The following is a 22,617-nucleotide window of genomic DNA, read 5'->3' as shown; positions in this document are numbered from 1 at the left end:
TCAAATGGAGGATGTTGAGGAAGAGATAGAATATTGGAATCAGGCGGTTGTTTGCTTCATCTTAGGGGCAAATCCGCCATGGGAGATTGTTGAAGGATTCCTAAGACGGATATGGACAAAGTATAACATTGATAAAATATCTTTTCTACCAGATGGAATTTGTTTGGTCTGTTTTAAGTCCATGGAGATGAAAGAGACGGTGTTGCAATCAGGACACTATTTATTTGACAATAAGCCTATGATTGTGAAATCGTGGACAAAGGATTTGGAATTGATGAAGGAAGATGTCAAAGTTGTGCCTGCGTGGATACAAATCCATAATCTGCCACTGAAATTCTGGGCAAAGGGTTACCAAAAATTTCAGGCATAGTTGGCAAGTTCATTAAGAGTGACTTAGCTACAGAAGAGAAAACAAGGTTGGGGTATGCTAAAGTCATGGTTGAACTTGAGGTGGACCAAGAACTGCCGGCAAAAATTGCTTTTAAAGATGAAAAAGCGTATGTCATTGAGGTGGCCATTGAATATGAATGGAGGTCAGTCAAATGTAAAAATTGTTTGGGAATGGGGCATGACATGGAGCAATGTAGGAAAGTGGTGCAGGAAAAACAAAAGAGCAGGCCTATTAAGCAGGTGTGGAGACCAGTTGTGAAGCAGGCTGTTGTTTATAAGGAGGTCACAGTGGCTGTAACACCTTCTAGGCAGATTCATAATACTCCTAGGACTGTTACACGAATAAAACGGTTGGTAAGGATGTAAGGACAAGATGCTGAGAAGGGTGGTTACAGTACTGAGGGGTTTGGTGCTCATTCATATAGGGATATTGTTACTTCTCCTTCAAAGCTGACTAGCAGAGCAAATGGTAATGGTTTATCTCCCAAAATCTCTAATGGATAATTAGGATTTTGGAACATAAGGGGCATGAATAAAGTAGGTAAACAGCAGGATATTAATTATTTCTTACAAAATAAAGGAATTGGTTTATTTGGTCTTTTAGAAACTAAAATAAAGAATAAATCATATAGTAAGGTTATAAATAGTTTTAATAATTGGTGCATTTCTACCAATAGTGGATATCATAAGGGTGGGAGGATTTGGATCCTTTGGCAACCAAAAGCTTTTAGAATCCAATTCCTAGAGTATAATGCACAATATATACATATGAAGGTTGAGTCTGTGGTCAATAGATGTGTTTTTCATTTAACTATGGTTTATGCATTCAATGGTATATATGAGAGAGCTCCTCTTTGGTATCATTTGAGAAGGTTGGCTATGCACATCACAGGACCTTGGGCCATTGCTGGGGATTTCAATTGTGTTTTGGCTGCCACTGAGAGAGTTGGAGGGAACACTGCTTCCACTGAAATTGAACCGTTTAGAACATGTGTAGAGGACTGTGGTGTGGTAGATATCACTGCTATATGATCTCTTTTCACTTGGAACAATAAACAAAAGCCTGAGGATAGGATATATAGAAGGATTGATAGATTTTTGGTGAACAAAGCCTGGTGTGATCTTTTTCCTGATTTATATGCTCATTTCCTACCTGAGGGTATGCTTGATCATACACCTTGTATTGTTAGCAGTTCTAAACATACCCAAGGCAATAGATGCTTTAAATACTTCAACATGTGGGGTGGATCAAAGAATTTTAAGCCTACAGTCAGAAGTTCTTGGGATAGGACTATTGCAGGTACTCCCATGTTCCAAGTGGCAAAGAATCTATAGTTATTAAAGCCAATTTTGAAGCAACTGAATAGAGACAGGTTCAGTGATATTGGGAACTCTATTTAAATCTTGCAGAAGAAAGTTCAGGAGATGCAGGAGAAGCTAGGTAAGGATCCATCTAATGTACAGCTCATTAATGATGAATATGAAGCTTCTAATGAGTTAAGGGAGAAGTATGCAGCTCGTGCTAGTTTTCTAAGCCAGAAGGCTAAACACCAATGGGTTCAGCAGGGAGATACTAATAGCTCATACTTCCATGGATTACTTAAGAAGAGGAGAAATAGGAATACGATAGTACAGATTGAGGACATGAATGGTAAGATTTGCAATAGCCCTGATCAAATTCATACAGCTTTCTTGGATTATTATCAGCATTTGCTTGGTACTAGTCAGGAAACTAAGAAGCTTCACAGGAAGATCATTGATCAGGGATAAAGTGTACTGAGGAGCATTGTGGTTACCTGCTTATGCCAGTCACTGGGAAATAAATTAGGGATGCCTTGTTTAGTATCCCTGACACAAAATCACCTGGCCCTGATGGGTATACCAGCAGGTTCTTTAAGGATGCATGGGAAGTGATAGGGGAGGATGTTGGGGTTGGTGTCCTTAACAGTTAGTGCAAGGACTTATAAACCTCTAAAAGGATCAAAGGGCATACTTTGGTATTATTATCAGTTGATCCACGTTTATCAATAACGGTTGGCTTGCTAGATAAGTTTGACGTTATTGTCATACAGATGGCGGTGATCAACTGGTCCCTAAAAGTCACACCTATAGGATACGTTTGAGAGACGTGACAGTATGAAAATACTGTCATGTAGATGCCAAAATTGACTAACCAGTTAGTCCGAGTTATTTTGACTAGTAATTAGTCAAAATGTGATGTTGAGATATTATATTTAATACGGATTAAATGTCATGGGCTAAGGCGAATTAACCAGTTAATTCGTAAAATTGAATATAAACGTTTTATATTTAATTAAATGTATATTGAATATAATTATACAATACTGTTTTGTCGGACACGTATTAATAATTCAGCTAACCCGTATTATTAGCTGATGCCTTAATTTCCGATAACCGATAACAGTTTATAATCAGACCGTGTCATATACATTTAGAATTTAACGAACCGGACCGCGAGTTAAAAACCAAGAGGAAGTGGAAGCCCACTTCCCCTTTGTGGGTTTCGGTTTTGCCGAGTGAGAGGGAACAAAAGGGAGGGTTTCTCCTCCCTTCTAACCTAATCATTCATTGGTAAAAATTCTAGGGTTTTGGAGATTAATTTTTCTCTGAAACTGAGATCTCACATCTCGAATAAAACTCACAACAAGTTCTCCCAATATTGCAAGGCAATCGGAGAACACGTTCTAGCACAAGGGCATTTCTCGGACAAGGTCTTGGGTGCAACAATTAGGAGGGAATCTCTGTTGATTTCTGTTCTTTACGCCGTGCACCAAAGGACCCGAGGTTAATTCTTGTTCCTTATCGTTTCTCTATTGTATTTCGTTTTATGACTATAAATTGCATGTTAAATTTACGTTATAGTCCTAAATTTAAAGGGTATTATACGGATATAACCCCACAAGTGGTATCAGAGCGAGGCCACGTAAATTTTTCTATGTGTTTTTCATAAAACGATTTGAAACGATTTTGTTTTTTTTTTCATAAAAATCGTGCGGCAGCCTCTCGGCAGATTTTTTTTTGTTTTGCACACGGCTGTTTTGAAATTTGTGTCTTGGGAACCGTGTCCTGTTTACACGGTTGCACTTGTTGTTTTGACTCGAAAACCGTGCCGTTTCATGCTTTACACGGCTGTTTTGTTTCAATTTTCGATTTGTTCTTTTACATGTTGTTATTTTATACGGAGATTATAGCAACATGTCAAGTTTTGTCAATTGTTAAATTGTTTTTGATGCGTTTTTGATCAAAAAATTGCAATTGTTTTGTCTCGACAAACTGTTTTCACGAGGGTTTTGAATTTTCAGCCATGTTTGCATTCGATCGAGCGTATTTCTACTCGATCGAGTGCTATTTCTGTCTTGTTTTTGATCGATCGAGTCCCTGTTGTACTCGATCGACCCCCTTTCAAAACCCCACTGCTCGATCGAGTTGTCCTCGTACTCGATCGAGTAGATTTGCTGATAAAGGTACTCGATCGACCACCAGTTTAGTCGATCGAGCACTCCCTGTTTGGCAATTCTCTCGATCGACTTGCAGTTCAGTCGATCGAGCCCTTTCGTTCCTCGATCGAGCACTTGTGTCCCTGGATCGAGGGATTTCCGTTTTAACAGCTTTGAAAATTTGTTTCTTTTGATTTAAATTTTCTTATGGCTTCAATATGTACTTTATACGGATATAGTACACTCGCTATGATTGTGAAACGGTTCACACACGTACCATTATGTTATTTTAAAGCGTATTTAAAGTAACGGATTGTAATGGATTAAAATAAATGATAGAAGCGATTTTATCACATGAATTTTAATCATTAAAAGGTGGTTTGGATAAATTTAACATAATTACGGAATTATGTCACGAATGAATTTGTTTTTAGTTGATGCATTTTTATTTATCGTTTATCTTGAATGCCGTGAATGCCTTTTTATTACGTATTTAATTTTTACAATCAGTTGTAACTTAGTGTGGCCTTAGTAGAACGTGTTACCGTAATGATGGAACACGGTCTTGGTTGTATTTTGAGATCTTGTATCTCCGTTTTGGATTTTTCACTTGTAATTACAGTTTTAATTAGAATGTAAATAGGTTTATATTTGTAATTTTAAATTGTAATTTTTGAGAAGACCAAAGATGGAGACCGGATGCTCACTCCCGCTACTTGGATCAAGATGGAACATCAAGACAAGCTTCTCGGGTCCAACGGTGGATTCCAAAGTTGTTTTATGTTTTATTATACTAGGATAGGCCACACTAGGAATTTTTATTTACGTATTGCATTCCTTTATTTTTTTATCGCAACGATAATATGCATCATATTCCGCCTAAAAACCAAACCACCTATTTATTGCATGAAAACTGACACATATAGAGGTCACGAGTTAGTTTTCATTGACATTCTCATGTCACACGTTTTAAAGCCATCATCCAAATAAATTCATTCACGACAGACGCTAGTTATTCGTTCACTTAAAATGAATTATAATTTTGTTGATGGGATCTTCCTCGTATAAACTAAAATTGAGAACGGTCTTTATAGGTCAAACTCCAATGAGTCCCTTCTTCGTCGGTAGGCATAATATGACCCCTTCTACGTCGGGTAAGTTGGAACCGATTGACCTATTTTATCTCAACACTATGGTCACTCGTACGATCCTGTGATCATGGTGGACTATAGATAGGATTTACAGAAATCTATCGACCAAGAGTTCTTCCGGAAGAATTAGCTAAACAGTTGGCTTATCAATTTACAGAAATTGAGTCTTGGGATCACTTGTATCATTCTTGAGGGAGATCAATTATGCAAGTGCCAGAGTCTACATGTTAAAATGAATTTTAAATAGACTTAAATCACCTCGATGAGTTGCTCATTTCGTTTTGTTTTTTCTTTCTTTTTCAGTGTAGATCACGATTTTAAACTGCTAAACAACAAATGGCTGGTTCTACTGATAACCCAATGCCAAGTGCCACATTGGACCGTGAGTCCCGGCTTCGGATCTTCATGAATCGGATGAATCGTCTACTCGATCGAAGAATGATGGATCCAACTTCGCGGATCGGGAGGCGGCATTACGGAATGTCGCTGCTGGCTGACGGGAAGCTCAAATATCTATTAGAGCCCATCCCGGCAAACACAGGTCCCACGGCTAGAGTGCTTTGAAATCACCAAGTTTAATGATTTACGTATGGAAGCGGGTGCGATTAAAAACGTACTCATTTTTGCAATGGAACCCAATTTGCAGAAACGCTTCATAGCCCATGGTGCAAACAAGATTTTCACCACGCTCACTAAGGAATTCTCGAAAGCACCGAGAATCGTGACCTATGAGCATACCACTCGCTTCTTTGATGCGAGACTCCAGAAGGGCCAACCGGTTAGCCCACACATTCTCAGCATGATTGAGAATGTCGAGAAGCTGGAGACCTTTAACTGTAACATCAGCGAGAACATTGTTATCGACCGCATGCTTCACTCACTCCTCGATGGTTTTTCGCAATTTAGAGCGAATTACTATATGAATGATTTGAAGAAAACTCCCCATGAACTGCACTCCCTTCTCGTACAGACCGAGAAGGACATGAAGTTCAGTGGGAGCTTGAAACAGGATGTTCTCGTTGTGTCAAACAAAGGGAAAGGTAAGGGCAAAGCTCAGGCAAACCTAGCAGTAGGTAAGGCGAAGTTCAAGAAGTCGGGTTCAGGTAAGAGTGGTCCTGGTGAGTCGAGCAACTCATCACGCATGACAAAGAGCAAGAGTGAAAACATGGAATGCCATCATTGCCACAAGACTGGGCATTGGAGACGCACATGTCCTGTTTATCATGAGGACTTAAAGGCAGGTCATGTTAAACCTGTTGGTATGTCTTCTCTCTCTTCTACTTTTATTCATATGATTGAGATTAACCACGCAATTTACGGAACTTGGGTACTTGATAATTGGTTGTGGTTCTCATCTGTGTAGTCATGTGCAGGGGCTCCGAAACATCGAACCCCTCGTAAAGGGTGAGGTGGACCTGCGTGTCGGGAATGGAGCACGAGTGGCTGCCGTCTCGAGGGGAACATATGTGATCCAGCTTCCCAGCGTATTTGAGTTGTCATTATATGACTGCTATTATGTACCCAGTCTTTCGAAAAACATTATTTCAGTTTCTGTACTTGACAAACTTGGATTTTCATTTGTAATAGAGAATAATTCTTGCATTTTCTCATTACACAATATGATTTATGGCAAGGCAGTCTCCATGAATGGAATTTATGTTTTAGATCAGACCAACGAAATATTACACGTAATGAATAAAAGGTTAAAGGTTGGTGACAAAGATCAAACGTATCTATGGCACTGCCGTATGGGACACATTAATGAGAAACGCGTAAAACAGCTCATCAAGAATGGAGCTATCTCGGCCTTTGATTTTCAATCACTTGGCACGTGTGAATCATGTCTCATCGGTAAGATGACTCGGATTTCCTTCAAAGGTGTTGGAATGCGCGCTGCTGACCTATTAGGGCTCATACACACGGATGTATGTGGTCCTATGTCAATCACCGCACGAGAAGGCTATAGGTATTTCATCACTTTCACGGACGATTTGAGTAGATATGGCTATGTCTACTTAATGAAGCACAAAAGTGAATCCTTTGAGAAATTCAAGGAATACTAGAATAGGGTGCAGAACCTATTAGGTAGAAAGATTAAAACACTACGTTCAGATCGTGGTGGCGAGTATCTTTCTCACGAGTTTGATCAACACCTAAAGGATTGTGGGATTGCCCTACGATTAACTCCACTGGAACACCTCGGTGAATGGTGTGTCCGAACGGAGAAATCGAACGCTACTTGATATGGTTCGATCCATGATGAGTCACACGATATTACCTGATTCATTATGGGGTTATGCTCTTATGTCAGCCGCTCTAATACTATACCGAAGTCCGTCTAAAGCTGTTGACAAGACTCCATATGAACTATGGAAGGGAACGGTCCCTAACTTGTCCTTTATACGGGTTTGGGGCTGCGAGGCTTATGTCAAGTGGAGACACGAGGATAAGCTCGGCCCGCGATCGGTCAAGACATACTTTATAGGTTATTCTAAAGGAACACTTGGTCATTACTTCTATTCGCCAACCGAGCAACGTGTTTTTGTTGCGGCTAGTGCGACATTCTTAGAGAAGGAATTTCTCGAGAATGCAAAGAGTGATAGAACCTTCGACCTGTCGGAGATTCCAGAACCAAACACCGAGCAACCATTGGAGGAACCTGTTCCTTCAATCACGGTTGCGGTGAATATTCCTGAGGAACCTAGGAGGTCGGGAAGAGTCTCTATTCCTCCGGACAGATACATTGGTATGGTCGAGGAACATGACATAGATGACATTCTACTCTTAACGAGTAGTGAACCCGCAACCTATAAAGGTGCCATGACTAGTTCTGACTCAAAGCTATGGCTTGAGGCCATGCAATCCGAGATGGACTCCATGTATGAGAACAACGTGTGGGATCTTGTTGACTTACCTGCTAAGGTTCGTCCCCTTCAATGCAAATGGCTTTACAAGATAAAGCATTTCGTGGAAGGTCGCAAGATATCTACAAAGCACGACTAGTTGCTAAAGGTTTCACCCAAGTGCCAGGTTTGCACTACGATGAGATTTTTGCACCCGTAGTCATGCTGCGTTCCATTCGGATTATCTTAGCGATTGCCGCTTTTCATGACTATGAAATTTGGCAAATGGACGTGAAAACCGCCTTCTTAAACGGCTTTTGGAGGAAGAGTTGTACATGGTACAGCCGAAGGTTTCATCGATCCAAGACATCCTAAGAAAGTATGCAAACTTAAGCGTTCCATTTATGGACTTAAGCAAGCATCTCGGAGTTGGAATCATCGCTTCGACCAAGTGATATAAGACAATGGATTTACTCGATCGGTCGAGGAACCATGTTTATATATCAAGTCGAGTGGGAGCAAGATTGTCTTCCTAATATTGTATGTTGACGACATACTCCGGATTGGGAATGACATACCTCTCTTAACTTCGGTGAAAGTATGGTTGAAGAACCATTTCCGGATGAAAGATCCGGGAGAGGCACAAAGAATTTCGGGCATCCGTATCTATCGAGATAGATCACGTCGGATGTTATCTCTCGATCAGAGTCTTACATAGACAAAGTCCTAGAGAGATTCAGCATGACTAACTCCAAGAAGGGGTTTCTTCCTATGGCTCCGGGGGTGCATTTGAGCAAGTCTCAAGCACCGAGAGACAGGAAGAGAAAGAGCGCATGACACGGATTCCTTATGCTTCGGCAATAGGATCAATCATGTATGCCATGATATGCACACGTCCGGACGTGGCATATGCATTGAGTATGACAAGTCGATTCCAACAACAACCAGGTGAACCACATTGGTTGGGCATCAAGAACATTCTTAAGTACCTCCAGGAGGACTAAAGATTGGGCATTGACTTATGGAGGCGAACAAAAGCTATGCGCAACCGATTCTGTGAGATGCTAGCTTCCAAACGGATCGAGATGACTCGAAATCTCGGTCTGGATTCGTTTTTTACTCTCAATGGCGCTGCGATCGGTGGAAGAGTTCCAAGCAAACATTTACAAAGAGATTCTACGATCGAGTCCGAGTACTATGCCGCGTCGAAGCAACAAAGGAAGCGATATGGATGCGTCAATTCTTACATGGACTATCTGTAGTGCCTAGTTCGAATGACCCAATCACCATCTATTGCGACAATAGTGGTGCCATCTTCCAAGCTAAGGAGCCTAAGTCTAGCAACAAATCTAGACATGTACAACGGAAAGCTCATCTAATCCGGGATTACGTGGAGCAAAAGGAAGTAGTGATAGAAAAGATTGCTACAGATGATAACATAGCAGATCCTCTCACTAAAGCATTACGACAAGATAAGCATGAAGAGCACGTTAATTCCATGGGAATCAAACGTGTTCCTGAGTTGTAGTACTTCTTATGGATTAGATTCATTCTCGTTTGTACTCTATACGACATCGTCGTTTTGATATTTATATATATTTTGTTTTTCATGTGGAATTGTACGACAATTTTGAACACCACAAAGTGAACTGAACAAACATTATATTTTTAGTCCTTAATTGCCCACATGAGCTGATAACTCTGGCAATTATTTTGTGACGTTGGTTGATGGTGGGTTCAACGAGCCATAAGTCAACCGGTTGTGACCAATCACGAGAGGCGATTTATACGGATATTTCGTAGGACACAATTGTGACATCGACGTGGAGTCCTAAATGTTTTATAACATTCGCTGCCCGGTCGTGGATAGGACTTCCATGGTGATCCTAAGAGTCGATTCTTTTGACTATCGACTGTCTCTTGAGACTACGGCAGATTTTGGGTGACTTTGGTTTCTTTCTCACGGTCATCCGTAACAGGGGCCAAGTAGATTTTTTCGGGTCATTTCATCTTCGTGCTTAGATCGGAAGGAGTCGAGTTGAAGGAAATATTCAGCCTTTATCAGTTACTCGATATTTCTCACGGCCACTTGAGGAGTCAGAATCGAAATGCATGGCCATGCTCGGATACGGATTCGTTTTATCGGTTAAGTTACTCTCTAGTCGGGGAAACCACTCTTGATACAGATCGATTGTAAAATACGACCTTTGCGGATCCGGATCTGCAAATTGTTTTACATTGAGTGGGAGAAATTTTAAATGAATATGAGGATCGGTTATCGCACATACACTTGTACGGACAAGTGGGAGTTTGTTGGAGCTTGTGTCCTCCAGTTAGTGCGGATAACGTCATTGCACATACACTTGTACGGACAAGTGGGAGCTTGTTGGGGTTGGTGTCCTTAACAGTTAGTGCAAGGACTTATAAACCTCTAAAAGGATCAAAGGGCATACTTTGGTATTATTATCAGTTGATCCACGTTTATCAATAACGGTTGGCTTGCTAGATAAGTTTGACGTTATTGTCATACGGATGGCGGTGATCAACTGGTCCCTAAAAGTCACACCTATAGGATACGTTTGAGAGACGTGACAAGTATGAAAATACTTGTCATGTAGATGCCAAAATTGACTAACCAGTTAGTCCGAGTTATTTTGACTAGTAATTAGTCAAAATGTGATGTTGAGATATTATATTTAATACGGATTAAATGTCATGGGCTAAGGCGAATTAACCAGTTAATTCGTAAAATTGAATATAAACGTTTTATATTTAATTAAATGTATATTGAATATAATTATACAATACTGTTTTGTCGGACATGTATTAATAATTCAGCTAACCCGTATTATTAGCTGATGCCTTAATTTCCGATAACCGATAACAGTTTATAATCAGACCGTGTCATATACATTTAGAATTTAACGAACCGGACCGCGAGTTAAAAACCAAGAGGAAGTGGAAGCCCACTTCCCCTTTGTGGGTTTCGGTTTTGCCGAGTGAGAGGGAACAAAAGGGAGGGTTTCTCCTCCCTTCTAACCTAATCATTCATTGGTAAAAATTCTAGGGTTTTGGAGATTAATTTTTCTCTGAAACTGAGATCTCACATCTCGAATAAAACTCACAACAAGTTCTCCCAATATTGCAAGGCAATCGGAGAACACGTTCTAGCACAAGGGCATTTCTCGGACAAGGTCTTGGGTGCAACAATTAGGAGGGAATCTCTGTTGATTTCTGTTCTTTACGCCGTGCACCAAAGGACCCAAGGTTAATTCTTGTTCCTTATCGTTTCTCTATTGTATTTCGTTTTATGACTATAAATTGCATGTTAAATTTACGTTATAGTCCTAAATTTAAAGGGTATTATACGGATATAACCCCACAGAGGACATAATCAGTGTTGTACAAGATTTTTCCAGTAGAGGAAATTATTGAAGCAGATTAATGCAACTACCCTAACTCTAATCCCTAAGTGTGACAGACCTCAAACTGTTTTGCAGTACCGTCCTATTGCTTGTTGCAATGTTCTATACAAAGTTATATCCAAATTGCTTTGTGCTAGGCTTGCTGAGGTGCTACCTAGTTTGATTGACCAGAACCAAGGGGCTTTTATTCAAAACAGAAGCATCCAGAAGAACATCATGATTTGCCAGGACCTAATAAGATTGTATGAAAGACCTAATGCAACCCCAAGATGTATGTTCAAAATAGACCTGCAAAAAGCATATGATACAGTTAAATGGGCTTTTGTTGATCAACTGTTGGATATGCTCAGGTTCCCTGCTGATTTTAAGACCATGGTCATGCAATGCATCACAACTGCTACCTTCTCCTTGTCAGTTAATGGAGATATGTTTGGGTAATTCAATGGTAAAAGATGACTTAGACAAGGGGATCCTCTTTCTCCCCTAGTCTTTACTCTTTGCATGGATTATTTGACAAGGACACTGAAGTATGTTGCTGCTAGATATAACTTTCATTATCACCCCTTATGCAAACAGCAGAAATTGGCTAGCTTGATGTTTGCTGATGATTTTCTTCTCTTTAGTAGAGGGGACACCGAGTCAATGATGCTCCTGCTCCGGTCATTCTCTACATTCTCTAAAGCCTTTGGTCTGAAAGTCAGTGCTCCTAAATCAAATGCTTACTTTAAAGGTGTACCAGATCACATCAAGCAAAATATCCTCAGTGTGTCAAGGTTTGTAGAAGGTACTCTTGTGGGTTAATATCCGTATACTACCCCTTAAATTGCAGGACTATAACGTAAAATTTACATGCAATTTATAGTCATAAAACGATAAAACAATAGAAACGATAAGTGTATAGAAATCAACCTCGGGTCCTTTTAATTGCGGCGTAAAGATCAGAAATCTAAGCAGATTCCCTCCTAATCGTTGCACCCAAGACTTTGTCCGAGATATGCCCTTGTGCTAGAACAGTATTCTCCGATTGCCTTGCAATATAGGGAGAACTGATGTGAGTTTTGTCGAGATGAGAGATCTCAGGTTTCAGAGAGAAGCTATCTCCAAAACCCTAATTATTGTTTCAAATGATGATTAGGTTTAACAGAAGGAGGAGGTCTCCTTTTGTTCTCCTATTTCGGCCAAGCCGAGTCCATGGGGAGGAAATGGGCTTTTCCATTTCCTCTTCTATTTGACTCGTAGTCCGAACCCAAATGGCTAAATGTATATGACGCGGTCTGATTATAAACTGTTATCGGTTATCGGAAATTAAGGCATCAGCTAATAATACGGGTTAGCTGAATTATTAATACGTGTCCGACAAAACAGTATTGTATAATTATTTTAATATACATTTAATTAAATATAAATCACGTATATTTAATTTTACGAATTAACTGGTTAATTCGCCTTAGCCCATGATATTTAATCCGTATTAAATATAATATCTCAACATCACGTATTTGACTAATTACTTAGTCAAATAACTCGGACTAACTGGTTAGTCAATATTTGGCATCTACATGACAGTATTTTCATACCGTCACATCTCTCGAACGTATCCTATAGGTGTGACTTTTAGGGACCAGTTGATCACCGCCATCTGTATGACAATAACGTCAAACTTATCTAGCAAGCCAACCGTTATTGATAAACGTGGATCAACTGATAATAATACCAAAGTATGCCCTTTGATCCTTTTAGAGGTTTATAAGTCCTTGCACTAACTGTTAAGGACACCAACCCCAACAAGCTCCCACTTGTCCGTACAAGTGTATGTGCAATGACGTTATCCGCACTAACTGGAGGACACAAGCTCCAACAAACTCCCACTTGTCCGAACAAGTGTAGGTGCGATAACCGATTCTCATATTCATTTAAAATCTCTCCCACTCAATGTAAAACAATTTGCAGATCTGGATCCACAAAGGTCGTATTTTACAATCGATCTGTATCTAGAGTGGTTTCCCCGACTAGAGAGTAACTTAACCGATAAAACGAATCCGTATCCGAGCATGGCCATGCATTTCGATTCTGACTCCTCGAGTGGCCCCGAGAAATATCGAGTACCGATAAAGGCTGAATATTTCCTTCAACTCGACTCCTTCCGATCTAAGCACGCATGAAATGACCGAAAAAATCTACTTGGCCCCCTCGTTACGGATGACCGTGAGAAAGAAACCAAAGTCACCCAAAATCGGCCGTAGTCTCAAGAGACAGTCGATAGTCTAAGAATCGACTCTTAGGATCACCATGGAAGTCCTATCCACGACCGGGCAACGAATGTTATAAAACATTTAGGACTCCACGTCGATGTCACAATTGTGTCCTACGAAATATCCGTATAAATCGCTCTCGTGATTGGTCACCAACTTTGTTGACTTATGGCTCGTTGAACCCACCATCAACCAACGTCACGAATAATTGCGAGTTATCGGCTCATGTGGGCAATTAAGGACTAACAAGATATGATGTTTGTTCAGTTCACTTTGTGGTGTTCAAAATTGTCGTACAATTCCACATGAAAAACAAAATATATATATAAAATATCAAAACGATGATGTCGTATAGAGTACAAAGGAGAATGAATCTGATCCATAAAAGAGTACTACAACTCAGGAACACGTTTGATTCCCATGGAATTTACGTGCCCTTCATGCTTATCTTGTCGTAATGCTTTAGTGAGAGGATCTGCTATGTTATCATCTCTAGCAATCTTTTCTATCACTACGTCTTTTGCTCCACGTAATCCGGATTAGATGAGCTTTCCGTTGTACATGTCTAGACTTGTTACTAGACTTTGGCTCCTTAGCTTGGAAGATGGCACCACTATTGTCGCAATAGATGGTGATCGGGTCATTCGAACTAGGCACTACAGAGAGCCCATGTAAGAATTGACGCATCCATATCGCTTCCTTTGTTGCTTCGGACGCGGCATAGTACTCGGACTCGGTCGTAGAATCTCTTCGTAACAGTTTGTTTCGAACTCTTCCCACTGATCGCAGCGCCATTAAGAGTAAAAACGAATCGACCGAGATTTCGAGTCATCACGATCCGTTTGGAAGCTAGCATCTGCAGAAACCGGTTGCGCATAGCTTTTGAGAGCCTCCATAAGTCAATACCCAATCTTTAGTCCTCCGGAGGTACTTAAGAATGTTCTTGACAGCCAACCAATGTGGTTCACCTGGTTCTTTGTTGGAATCGACTTGTCATACTCAATGCATATGCCACGTCCGGACGTGTGCATATCATGGCATACATGATTGATCCTATTGCCGAAGCATAAGGAATCCGTGTCATGCGCTCTTTCTCTTCCGGTGTCTCTGGTGCCCGAGACTTGCTCAAATGCACCCACGGGGACATGGGAAGGAACCCTTCTTGGAGTTAGTCATGCTGAATCTCTCTAGGACTTTGTCTATGTAAGACTCGATCGAGAGATAACATCCGTCGTGATCTATCTCGATAGATACGGATGCCAAGAATTCTTTGTGCCTCTCCCAGATCTTTCATCTGGAAATGGTTCTTCAACCATACTTTCACCGAAGTTAAGAGAGGTATGTCATTCCCAATCAGGAGTATGTCGTCAACATACAATATTAGGAAGACAATCTTGCTCCCACTCGACTTGATATATAGACATGGTTCCTCGACCGATCGAGTAAATCCATTGTCTTTTATCACTTGGTCGAAGCGATGATTCCAACTCCTTGATGCTTGCTTAAGTCCATAAATGGAACGCTTAAGCTTGCACACTTTCTTAGGATGTACTGGATCGATGAAACCTTCGGGTTGTACCATGTACAACTCTTCCTCCAAAAAACCGTTTAAGAAGGCGGTTTTCACATCCATTTGCCAAATTTCATAGTCATGAAAAGCGGCGATCGCTAAGATAATCCGAATGGAACGCAACATAACTACGGGTGCAAAAATCTCATCGTAGTGCAAACCCGGCACTTGGGTGAAACCTTTAGCAACTAGTCGTGCTTTGTAGATATCTTGTTGACCTTCCACAGAATGCTTTATCTTGTAAAGCCATTTGCATTGAAGGGGACGAACCTTAGCAGGTAAGTCAACAAGATCCCACACGTTGTTCTCATACATGGAGTCCATCTCGGATTGCATGGCCTCAAGCCATAGCTTTGAGTCAGAACTGGTCATGGCACCTTTATAGGTTGCGGGTTCACTACTCGTTAAGAGTAGAACGTCATCTATGTCATGTTCCTCGACCATACCGATGTATCTGTCCGGAGGAATAGAGACTCTTCCCGACCTCCTAGGTTCCTCAGGAATATTCACCGCAGCCGGGATTGAAGGAATTGGTTCCTCCAATGGTTGCTCGGTGTTTGGTTCTGGAATCTCCGACAGGTCGAAGGTTCTATCACTCTTTGCATTCTCGAGAAATTCCTTCTCTAAGAATGTCACACTAGCCGCAACAAAAACACGTTGTTCGGTTGGCGAGTAGAAGTAATGACCACGTGTTCCTTTAGGATAACCTATAAAGTATGTCTTGACCGATCGCGGGCCGAGCTTATCCTCGTGTCTCCACTTGACACAAGCCTCGCAGCCCCAAACCCGTATAAAGGACAAGTTAGGGACCGTTCCCTTCCATAGTTCATATGGAGTCTTGTCAACAGCTTTAGACGGACTTCGGTTAAGTATTAGAGCGGCTGACATAAGAGCATAACCCCATAATGAATCAGGTAAAACCGTGTGACTCATCATGGATCGAACCATATCAAGTAGTGTTCGATTTCTCCGTTCGGACACACCATTCAACCGAGGTGTTCCGGTGGAGTTAATCGTAGGGCAATCCCACGGTCCTTCGGGTGTTGATCAAACTCGTGAGAAAGATACTCGCCACCACGATCCGAACGCAGTGTTATTATCTTTCTACCCAATAGGTTCTGCACCCTATTTTGGTATTCCTTAAATTTCTCAAAGGATTCACTTTTGTGCTTCATTAAGTAGACATAGCCATATCTACTCAAATCGTCCGTGAAAGTGATGAAATATCTATAGCCTTCTCGTGCGGTGATTGACATAGGACCACATACATCCGTGTGTATGAGCCCTAATAGGTCGGCAGCGCGCATTCCAACACCTTTGAAGGAAATACGAGTCATTTTACCGATGAGACATGATTCACACGTGCCAAATGATTGAAAATCAAAGGCCGAGATAGCTCCATGTTTGATGAGTGTTTTACGCGTTTCTCATTAATGTGTCCCATGCGGCGAGTGCCATAGATATGTTTGATCTTTGTCACCAACCTTTAACCTTTTATTCATTACGTGTAATATTTCCGAGGTCTGATCTAAAACATAAATTCCGTTCATGGAAACTGCCTTGCCATAAATCATATTGTGTAATGAGAAAATGCAAGCATTGTTTTCTATTACAAATGAAAAACCAAGTTTATCAAGCGCAGAAAATGAAATAATGTTTTTGGAAAGACTAGGTACATAATAGCAATCATATAATGATAACTCAAATCCGCTTGGAAGTCGGATCACATATGTCCCCTTGGAGATGGCGGCTACTCTTGCTCCATTTCCAACACGCAGGTCCACCTCACCCTTTACGAGGGGTTCGATGTTTCGGAGCCCCCGCACATGATTACACAGATGAGAACCACAACCAATATCAAGTACCCAAGTTCCGTAACTTGCGTGGTTAATCTCAATCATATGAATAAAAGTAGAAGAGAGAGAAGACATACCAACGGGTTTAACACGACCTGCCTTTAAGTCCTCATGATAAACAGGACATGTGCGTCTCCAATGCCCGGTCTTGTGGCAATGATGGCATTCCATGTTTTCACTCTTGCTCTTTGTCATGCCCGATGAGTTGCTCGCCTCACCAGGACCACTCTTCCCCGAACCCGACTTCTTGAACTTCGCCTTACCCTCGTTAGGTTTGCCGGAGCTTTGCCCTTACCTTTCCCTTTGTTTGACACAACGAGAACATCCTGTTTCGAACTCCCACCGCACTTCATGTCCTTCTCGGTCTGTACGAGGAGGGAGTGCAGTTCATGGGGAGTTTTCTTCAAATCATTCATATAGTAATTCGCTCTGAATTGCGAATAACCATCGTGGAGTGAATGAAGAATACGGTCGATAACAATATTCTCGCTGATGTTACAGTTAAAGGTCTCCAGCTTCTCGACATTCTCAATCATGCTGAGAATGTGTGGGCTAACCGGTTGGCCCTTTCTTCGGAGTCTCGCATCAAAGAAGCGAGTGGTATGCTCATAGGTCACGATTCTCGGTGCTTTCGAGAATTCCTTAGTGAGCGTGGTGAAAATCTTGTTTGCACCTTGGGCTATGAAGCGTTTCGGCAAATTGGGTTCCATTGCAAAAATGAGTACGTTTTTAATCGCACGCTTCCATGACGAAATCGTTATAAGTAGCGATTTCGTTAGCTCCAGCCGTGGGAACTGGGTGTGGCGGCATGGGCTCAAGTAGATATTTGAGCTTTCCGTCGCAGCGGCGGCAAAGCATTCCGTAATGCCGCCTCCCGATCCCGCGAAGTTGGATCCATCATTCTTCAGTCGAGTAGACTGATTCATCTGATTCATGAAGATCCTAAGCCAGGACTCACGGTCCAATGTGGCACTTGGCATTGGGTTATCACTTGAACCAGCCATTTGATGTTAAGCAGTTTAAAACGTGATCTACACTGAAAAAGAAAGAAAAACAAAACGAAATAAGCAACTCATCGAGGTGATTTAAGTCTATTTTAAAATTCATTTTAAACATGTAGACTCTTGCACTTGCATAATTGATCTCCCTCAAGAATGATACAAGTGATCCCAAGACTCAATTTCAGTAAATTGATAAGCCAACTGTTTAGCTAATTCTTCCGGAAGAACTCTTGGTCGATAGATTTCCGTAAATCCTATCTATAGTCCACCATGATCACAGGATCGTACGAGTGACCATAGTGTTGAGATAAAATAGGTCAATCGGTTCCAACTTACCCGACGTAGAAGGGGTCATAGTATGCCTACCGACGAAGAAGGGACTCATTGGAGTTTGACCTATAAAGACCGTTCTCAATTTTTGTTTATACGAGGAAGATCCCATCAACTAAATTATAATTCATTTTTAAGTGAACGAATAACTAGCGTCTGTCGTGAATGAATTAATTTAGATGATGGCTTAAAACGTGTGACATGAGAATGTCAATGAAAACTAACTCGTGACCTCTATATGTGTCAGTTTTCATGCAATAAATTAGGTGGTTTGGTTTTTAGGCGGAATATGATGCATATTATCGTTGCGAAAAAAAAAAAATAAAGGAATGCAAAAACGTAAAAAAAAATGTCCTAGTGTGGCCTATCCTAGTAAAAGAACATAATACAACTTTGGAATCCACCGTTGGACCCGAAAAGCTTGTCTTGATGTTCCATCTTGATCCAAGTAGCGGGAGTGAGCATCCGGTCTCCATCTTTGGTCTTCTCAAAAATTACAATTAAAATTACAAATATAAACCTATTTACATTCTAATTAAAACTGTAATTACAAGTGAAAAATCCAAAACGGAGATACAAGATCTCAAAATACAACCAAGACCGTGTTCCATCATTACGGTAACACGTTCTACTAAGGCCACACTAAGTTACAATCGCTTGTAAAATTAAATACGTAAAAAAAAAGCATTCACGGCATTCAACAAAACGATAAATAAAAATGCATCAACTAAAAACAAATTCATTCGTGACATAATTCCGTAATTATGTTAAATTTATCCAAACCACCTTTTAATGATTAAAATTCGTGTGATAAAACCGCTTCTATCATTTAATTTTAATCTATTATAATCCGTCATTTTAAAAACACTTTAAAACAACTATATGGTACGTGAGTGAACCGATTCACTATTAAGCGAGTGTACTATATCCGGATAAAGTACATATTAAAGCCAAAGGAAAATTTAAATCAAAAGAAACAAATTTTCAAAGTCTTAAAGATTTAAATCCCTCGATCCAGGGACATAAGTGCTCGATCGAGGATGGGAGCTCGATCGATGAATCGCAAGTTGATCGAGAGGAATGCTAATCGGGAGGTGCTCGATCGACTAAAGCGGTGGTCGATCGAGTACCTATATCAGCAACACTACTCGATCGAGTACGAGGACAACTCGATCGAGCAAACAGGTTTAGAAAGGGGTCGATCGAGTACAACGGGGACTCGATCGAGAAAAGGTTTTTGACACAGGGTCGATCGAGTACATCAGGGACTCGATCGAGCAAAAACAAGCAGAAAAAACACTCGATCGATTGAAACTTTATTCGATCAAGTACAAAAATTTCTGAAAAATCCCAAACCCTCGTGAAAACTGATTTTCGAGATAAAATCAATTAAAATTTTTGATCAAAACGCATCAAAACAAATTTGATAATTGGCAAAACTTGACATGTTGCTATAATCTCCGTATAAAATAACAACATGTAAAAACAACATGAAATTTGAAGCAAAACAGCCGTGCAAAACATGGCACGGATTGGTTTTCGAGACAAAACAACATCAAGAGCAACCGTGTAAACAAGACACGGTTCCCAAAGCAACCAAAAAAAACGCAGCAAATTAAAAAAAAATTCTGCCGAGTGAAAAATAGGCTGCCGAGACAAAATTTTTAGCCAAAACAAAATCGTTTCAAGATCGTTTTATGAAAAACACATGAAAAATTTACGTGGCCTCGCTCTGATACCACTTGTGGGTTAATATCCGTATACTACCCCTTAAATTGCAGGACTATAACGTAAAATTTACATGCAATTTATAGTCATAAAACGATAAAACAATAGAAACGATAAGTGTATAGAAATCAACCTCGGGTCCTTTTAATTGCGGCGTAAAGATCAGAAATCTAAGCAGATTCCCTCCTAATCGTTGCACCCAAGACTTTGTCCGAGATATGCCCTTGTGCTAGAACAGTATTCTCCGATTGCCTTGCAATATAGGGAGAACTGATGTGAGTTTTGTCGAGATGAGAGATCTCAGGTTTCAGAGAGAAGCTATCTCCAAAACCCTAATTATTGTTTCAAATGATGATTAGGTTTAACAGAAGGAGGAGGTCTCCTTTTGTTCTCCTATTTCGGCCAAGCCGAGTCCATGGGGAGGAAATGGGCTTTTCCATTTCCTCTTCTATTTGACTCGTAGTCCGAACCCAAATGGCTAAATGTATATGACGCGGTCTGATTATAAATCTGTTATCGGTTATCGGAAATTAAGGCATCGACTAATAATACGGGTTAGTGAATTATTAATACGTGTCCGACAAAACAAGTATTGTATAATTATTTTAATATACATTTAATTAAATATAAATCACGTATATTTAATTTTACGAATTAACTGGTTAATTCGCCTTAGCCCATGATATTTAATCCGTATTAAATATAATATCTCAACATCACGTATTTGACTAATTACTTAGTCAAATAACTCGGACTAACTGGTTAGTCAATATTTGGCATCTACATGACAGTATTTTCATACCGTCACATCTCTCGAACGTATCCTATAGGTGTGACTTTTAGGGACCAGTTGATCACCGCCATCTGTATGACAATAACGTCAAACTTATCTAGCAAGCCAACCGTTATTGATAAACGTGGATCAACTGATAATAATACCAAAGTATGCCCTTTGATCCTTTTAGAGGTTTATAAGTCCTTGCACTAACTGTTAAGGACACCAACCCCAACAACTCTACCTTTCAAGTACCTGTGAATGCCTATACAAACTACAAGATTAAAAAATAAAGACTGTGAATGCTTGGTGGAGAAAACATGCAGTAGAATTAATGACTATGGAGCAAGGAAATTCTCTTATAGTGGGAGGTTAGTCTTGGTGCAGGCTGTCCTTTCCTCTCTTCATTCTTATTGGGCTTCCATGTTTGTCCTACCTAAGGGGATCATAGCTAGGATAGAGGCAACCTGCAGGAATTTCTTGTGGAACAACAGTGCAGACTATAGAAGAGTCCTTTTGGTGGCTTGGGACAAGGTTTGCAGGCCAAAAGAAGAAGGGGGTCTTGGTCTTAAGGATCAGGAAGCCATGAACAAAGCTATGGTGGGGAGTTTAGTGAACTGGGTAGCAGAGCAGAAGAATACTATCTGGGTTAACTGGGTGCAGCAGAATTATTTGAAAGGGAAAGATTGGATGGATTACAAACCTACTACAAATTCTAGTTGGGTTTGGAGAAGAATTTGCAGAGTTAAGCAGGAATTACTCCTTGGTTATATTAATGGACAGTGGGATGTACAAGGCAAGGAGTTCTCAACTGTTGGGTGTTATGAATGGCTTAAAGGAAGCAAACCAAAGGTGCCATGGGCAAGATTGATTTGGAATGCCTGGGTGGTGCCTAAGCATCAGTTCTTAGGATGGCTATTTGCACATGGAGCCCTTAGAACTAATGACAAGCTGGTTCAGTATGGCATGGACATTGATGATCGTTGCTACTTATGTGCTCAAGATACTGAATAGGCAAATCACTTATTTTTTGAGTGTGCTTACAGCAAGCAAGTTATATGCTGCATCAACCAGAAACTGAACTGCCAATTTCCTGACAGTCATGTACTTGACTGGTGCTTGCAGAGGACTGGTACTAAGTTGCAGATGGTAGTACATGCAGTTGTGGTTTGGGGAGCAATGTATCACATATGGCAGGAAAGAAACAGGTGTAGGATTGATGGGGTCATAACTAGACCAGGCAAATGTTCTGAGCAGATTATAGAAGAGGTAAAAGCCAGAATTAGAGGACGAGATTTCCAGCATGTGACCAAGGCAGAGATAAATTGGCTTAGACAAAAGAACTTATATGTAATGGTTGCTTGATTCCTTGTACTTCAACTTATTTTCTGATATATATATAATACATACTCACATTCCACCAAAAAAAAGGGCATCTTTTACGCAGTATAAGGTGCCTAGGTGTGTCAAAGCATTGGATTTGTTGGAGTTGCTCAACTCTGGAGTGGTCTCTATTCACTTGAGCTCTTCATTTCCTACTTCGGGTCCATAATCGTCTTGAACCGAGTTTAACAGCATAGTTCGTATTTGCTAATTCCTTAAAATAAGCTTAATATCGAATGGTTGTTGAGTATTCCCGCAAACTTTTTATCTTTGATTGTGTTACAAGACTTACAACTTACAATAAGTGCAAGTTTATTTTGTTTTCCATAAATTTGATGTTTGACTTCCAACAATCGTCTTTGAATCGTTACTTTATTAGTGATTCATCCTACCCTGTTACGGAGTACTCCATCTCCGTATGTGAATAATGTTGTTTAAATGGATATTAACCATTC

General features: G+C 40.4%; 2 protein-coding genes across 2 annotated transcripts; both read left to right on the top strand.

Moving 5' to 3' along the window:
* The first annotated feature begins 1,203 nt into the window (after positions 1 to 1,203).
* LOC141595031 (uncharacterized) lies at positions 1,204 to 2,160 on the top strand. Its single transcript, XM_074415005.1, has 3 exons — positions 1,204 to 1,396; positions 1,584 to 1,690; positions 1,801 to 2,160. Exons 1-3 carry the CDS (start codon positions 1,204 to 1,206, stop codon positions 2,158 to 2,160), a joined length of 660 nt encoding a protein of 219 aa, XP_074271106.1.
* Positions 2,161 to 11,483: 9,323 nt separating this feature from the next.
* Positions 11,484 to 22,144, top strand: LOC141595030 (uncharacterized). Its single transcript, XM_074415004.1, has 4 exons — positions 11,484 to 11,701; positions 11,786 to 12,040; positions 21,106 to 21,738; positions 21,826 to 22,144. Exons 1-4 carry the CDS (start codon positions 11,484 to 11,486, stop codon positions 22,142 to 22,144), a joined length of 1,425 nt encoding a protein of 474 aa, XP_074271105.1.
* The last annotated feature ends 473 nt before the right edge of the window (positions 22,145 to 22,617 follow it).

This window comes from Silene latifolia, chromosome 8 (genome assembly GCF_048544455.1).
Source record: "Silene latifolia isolate original U9 population chromosome 8, ASM4854445v1, whole genome shotgun sequence".
Taxonomy (NCBI): Eukaryota; Viridiplantae; Streptophyta; class Magnoliopsida; order Caryophyllales; family Caryophyllaceae; genus Silene; species Silene latifolia.
The sequence above is the reverse complement of the archived record's forward strand: the minus strand, read 5'-3'. Positions and strand labels throughout refer to the sequence as shown.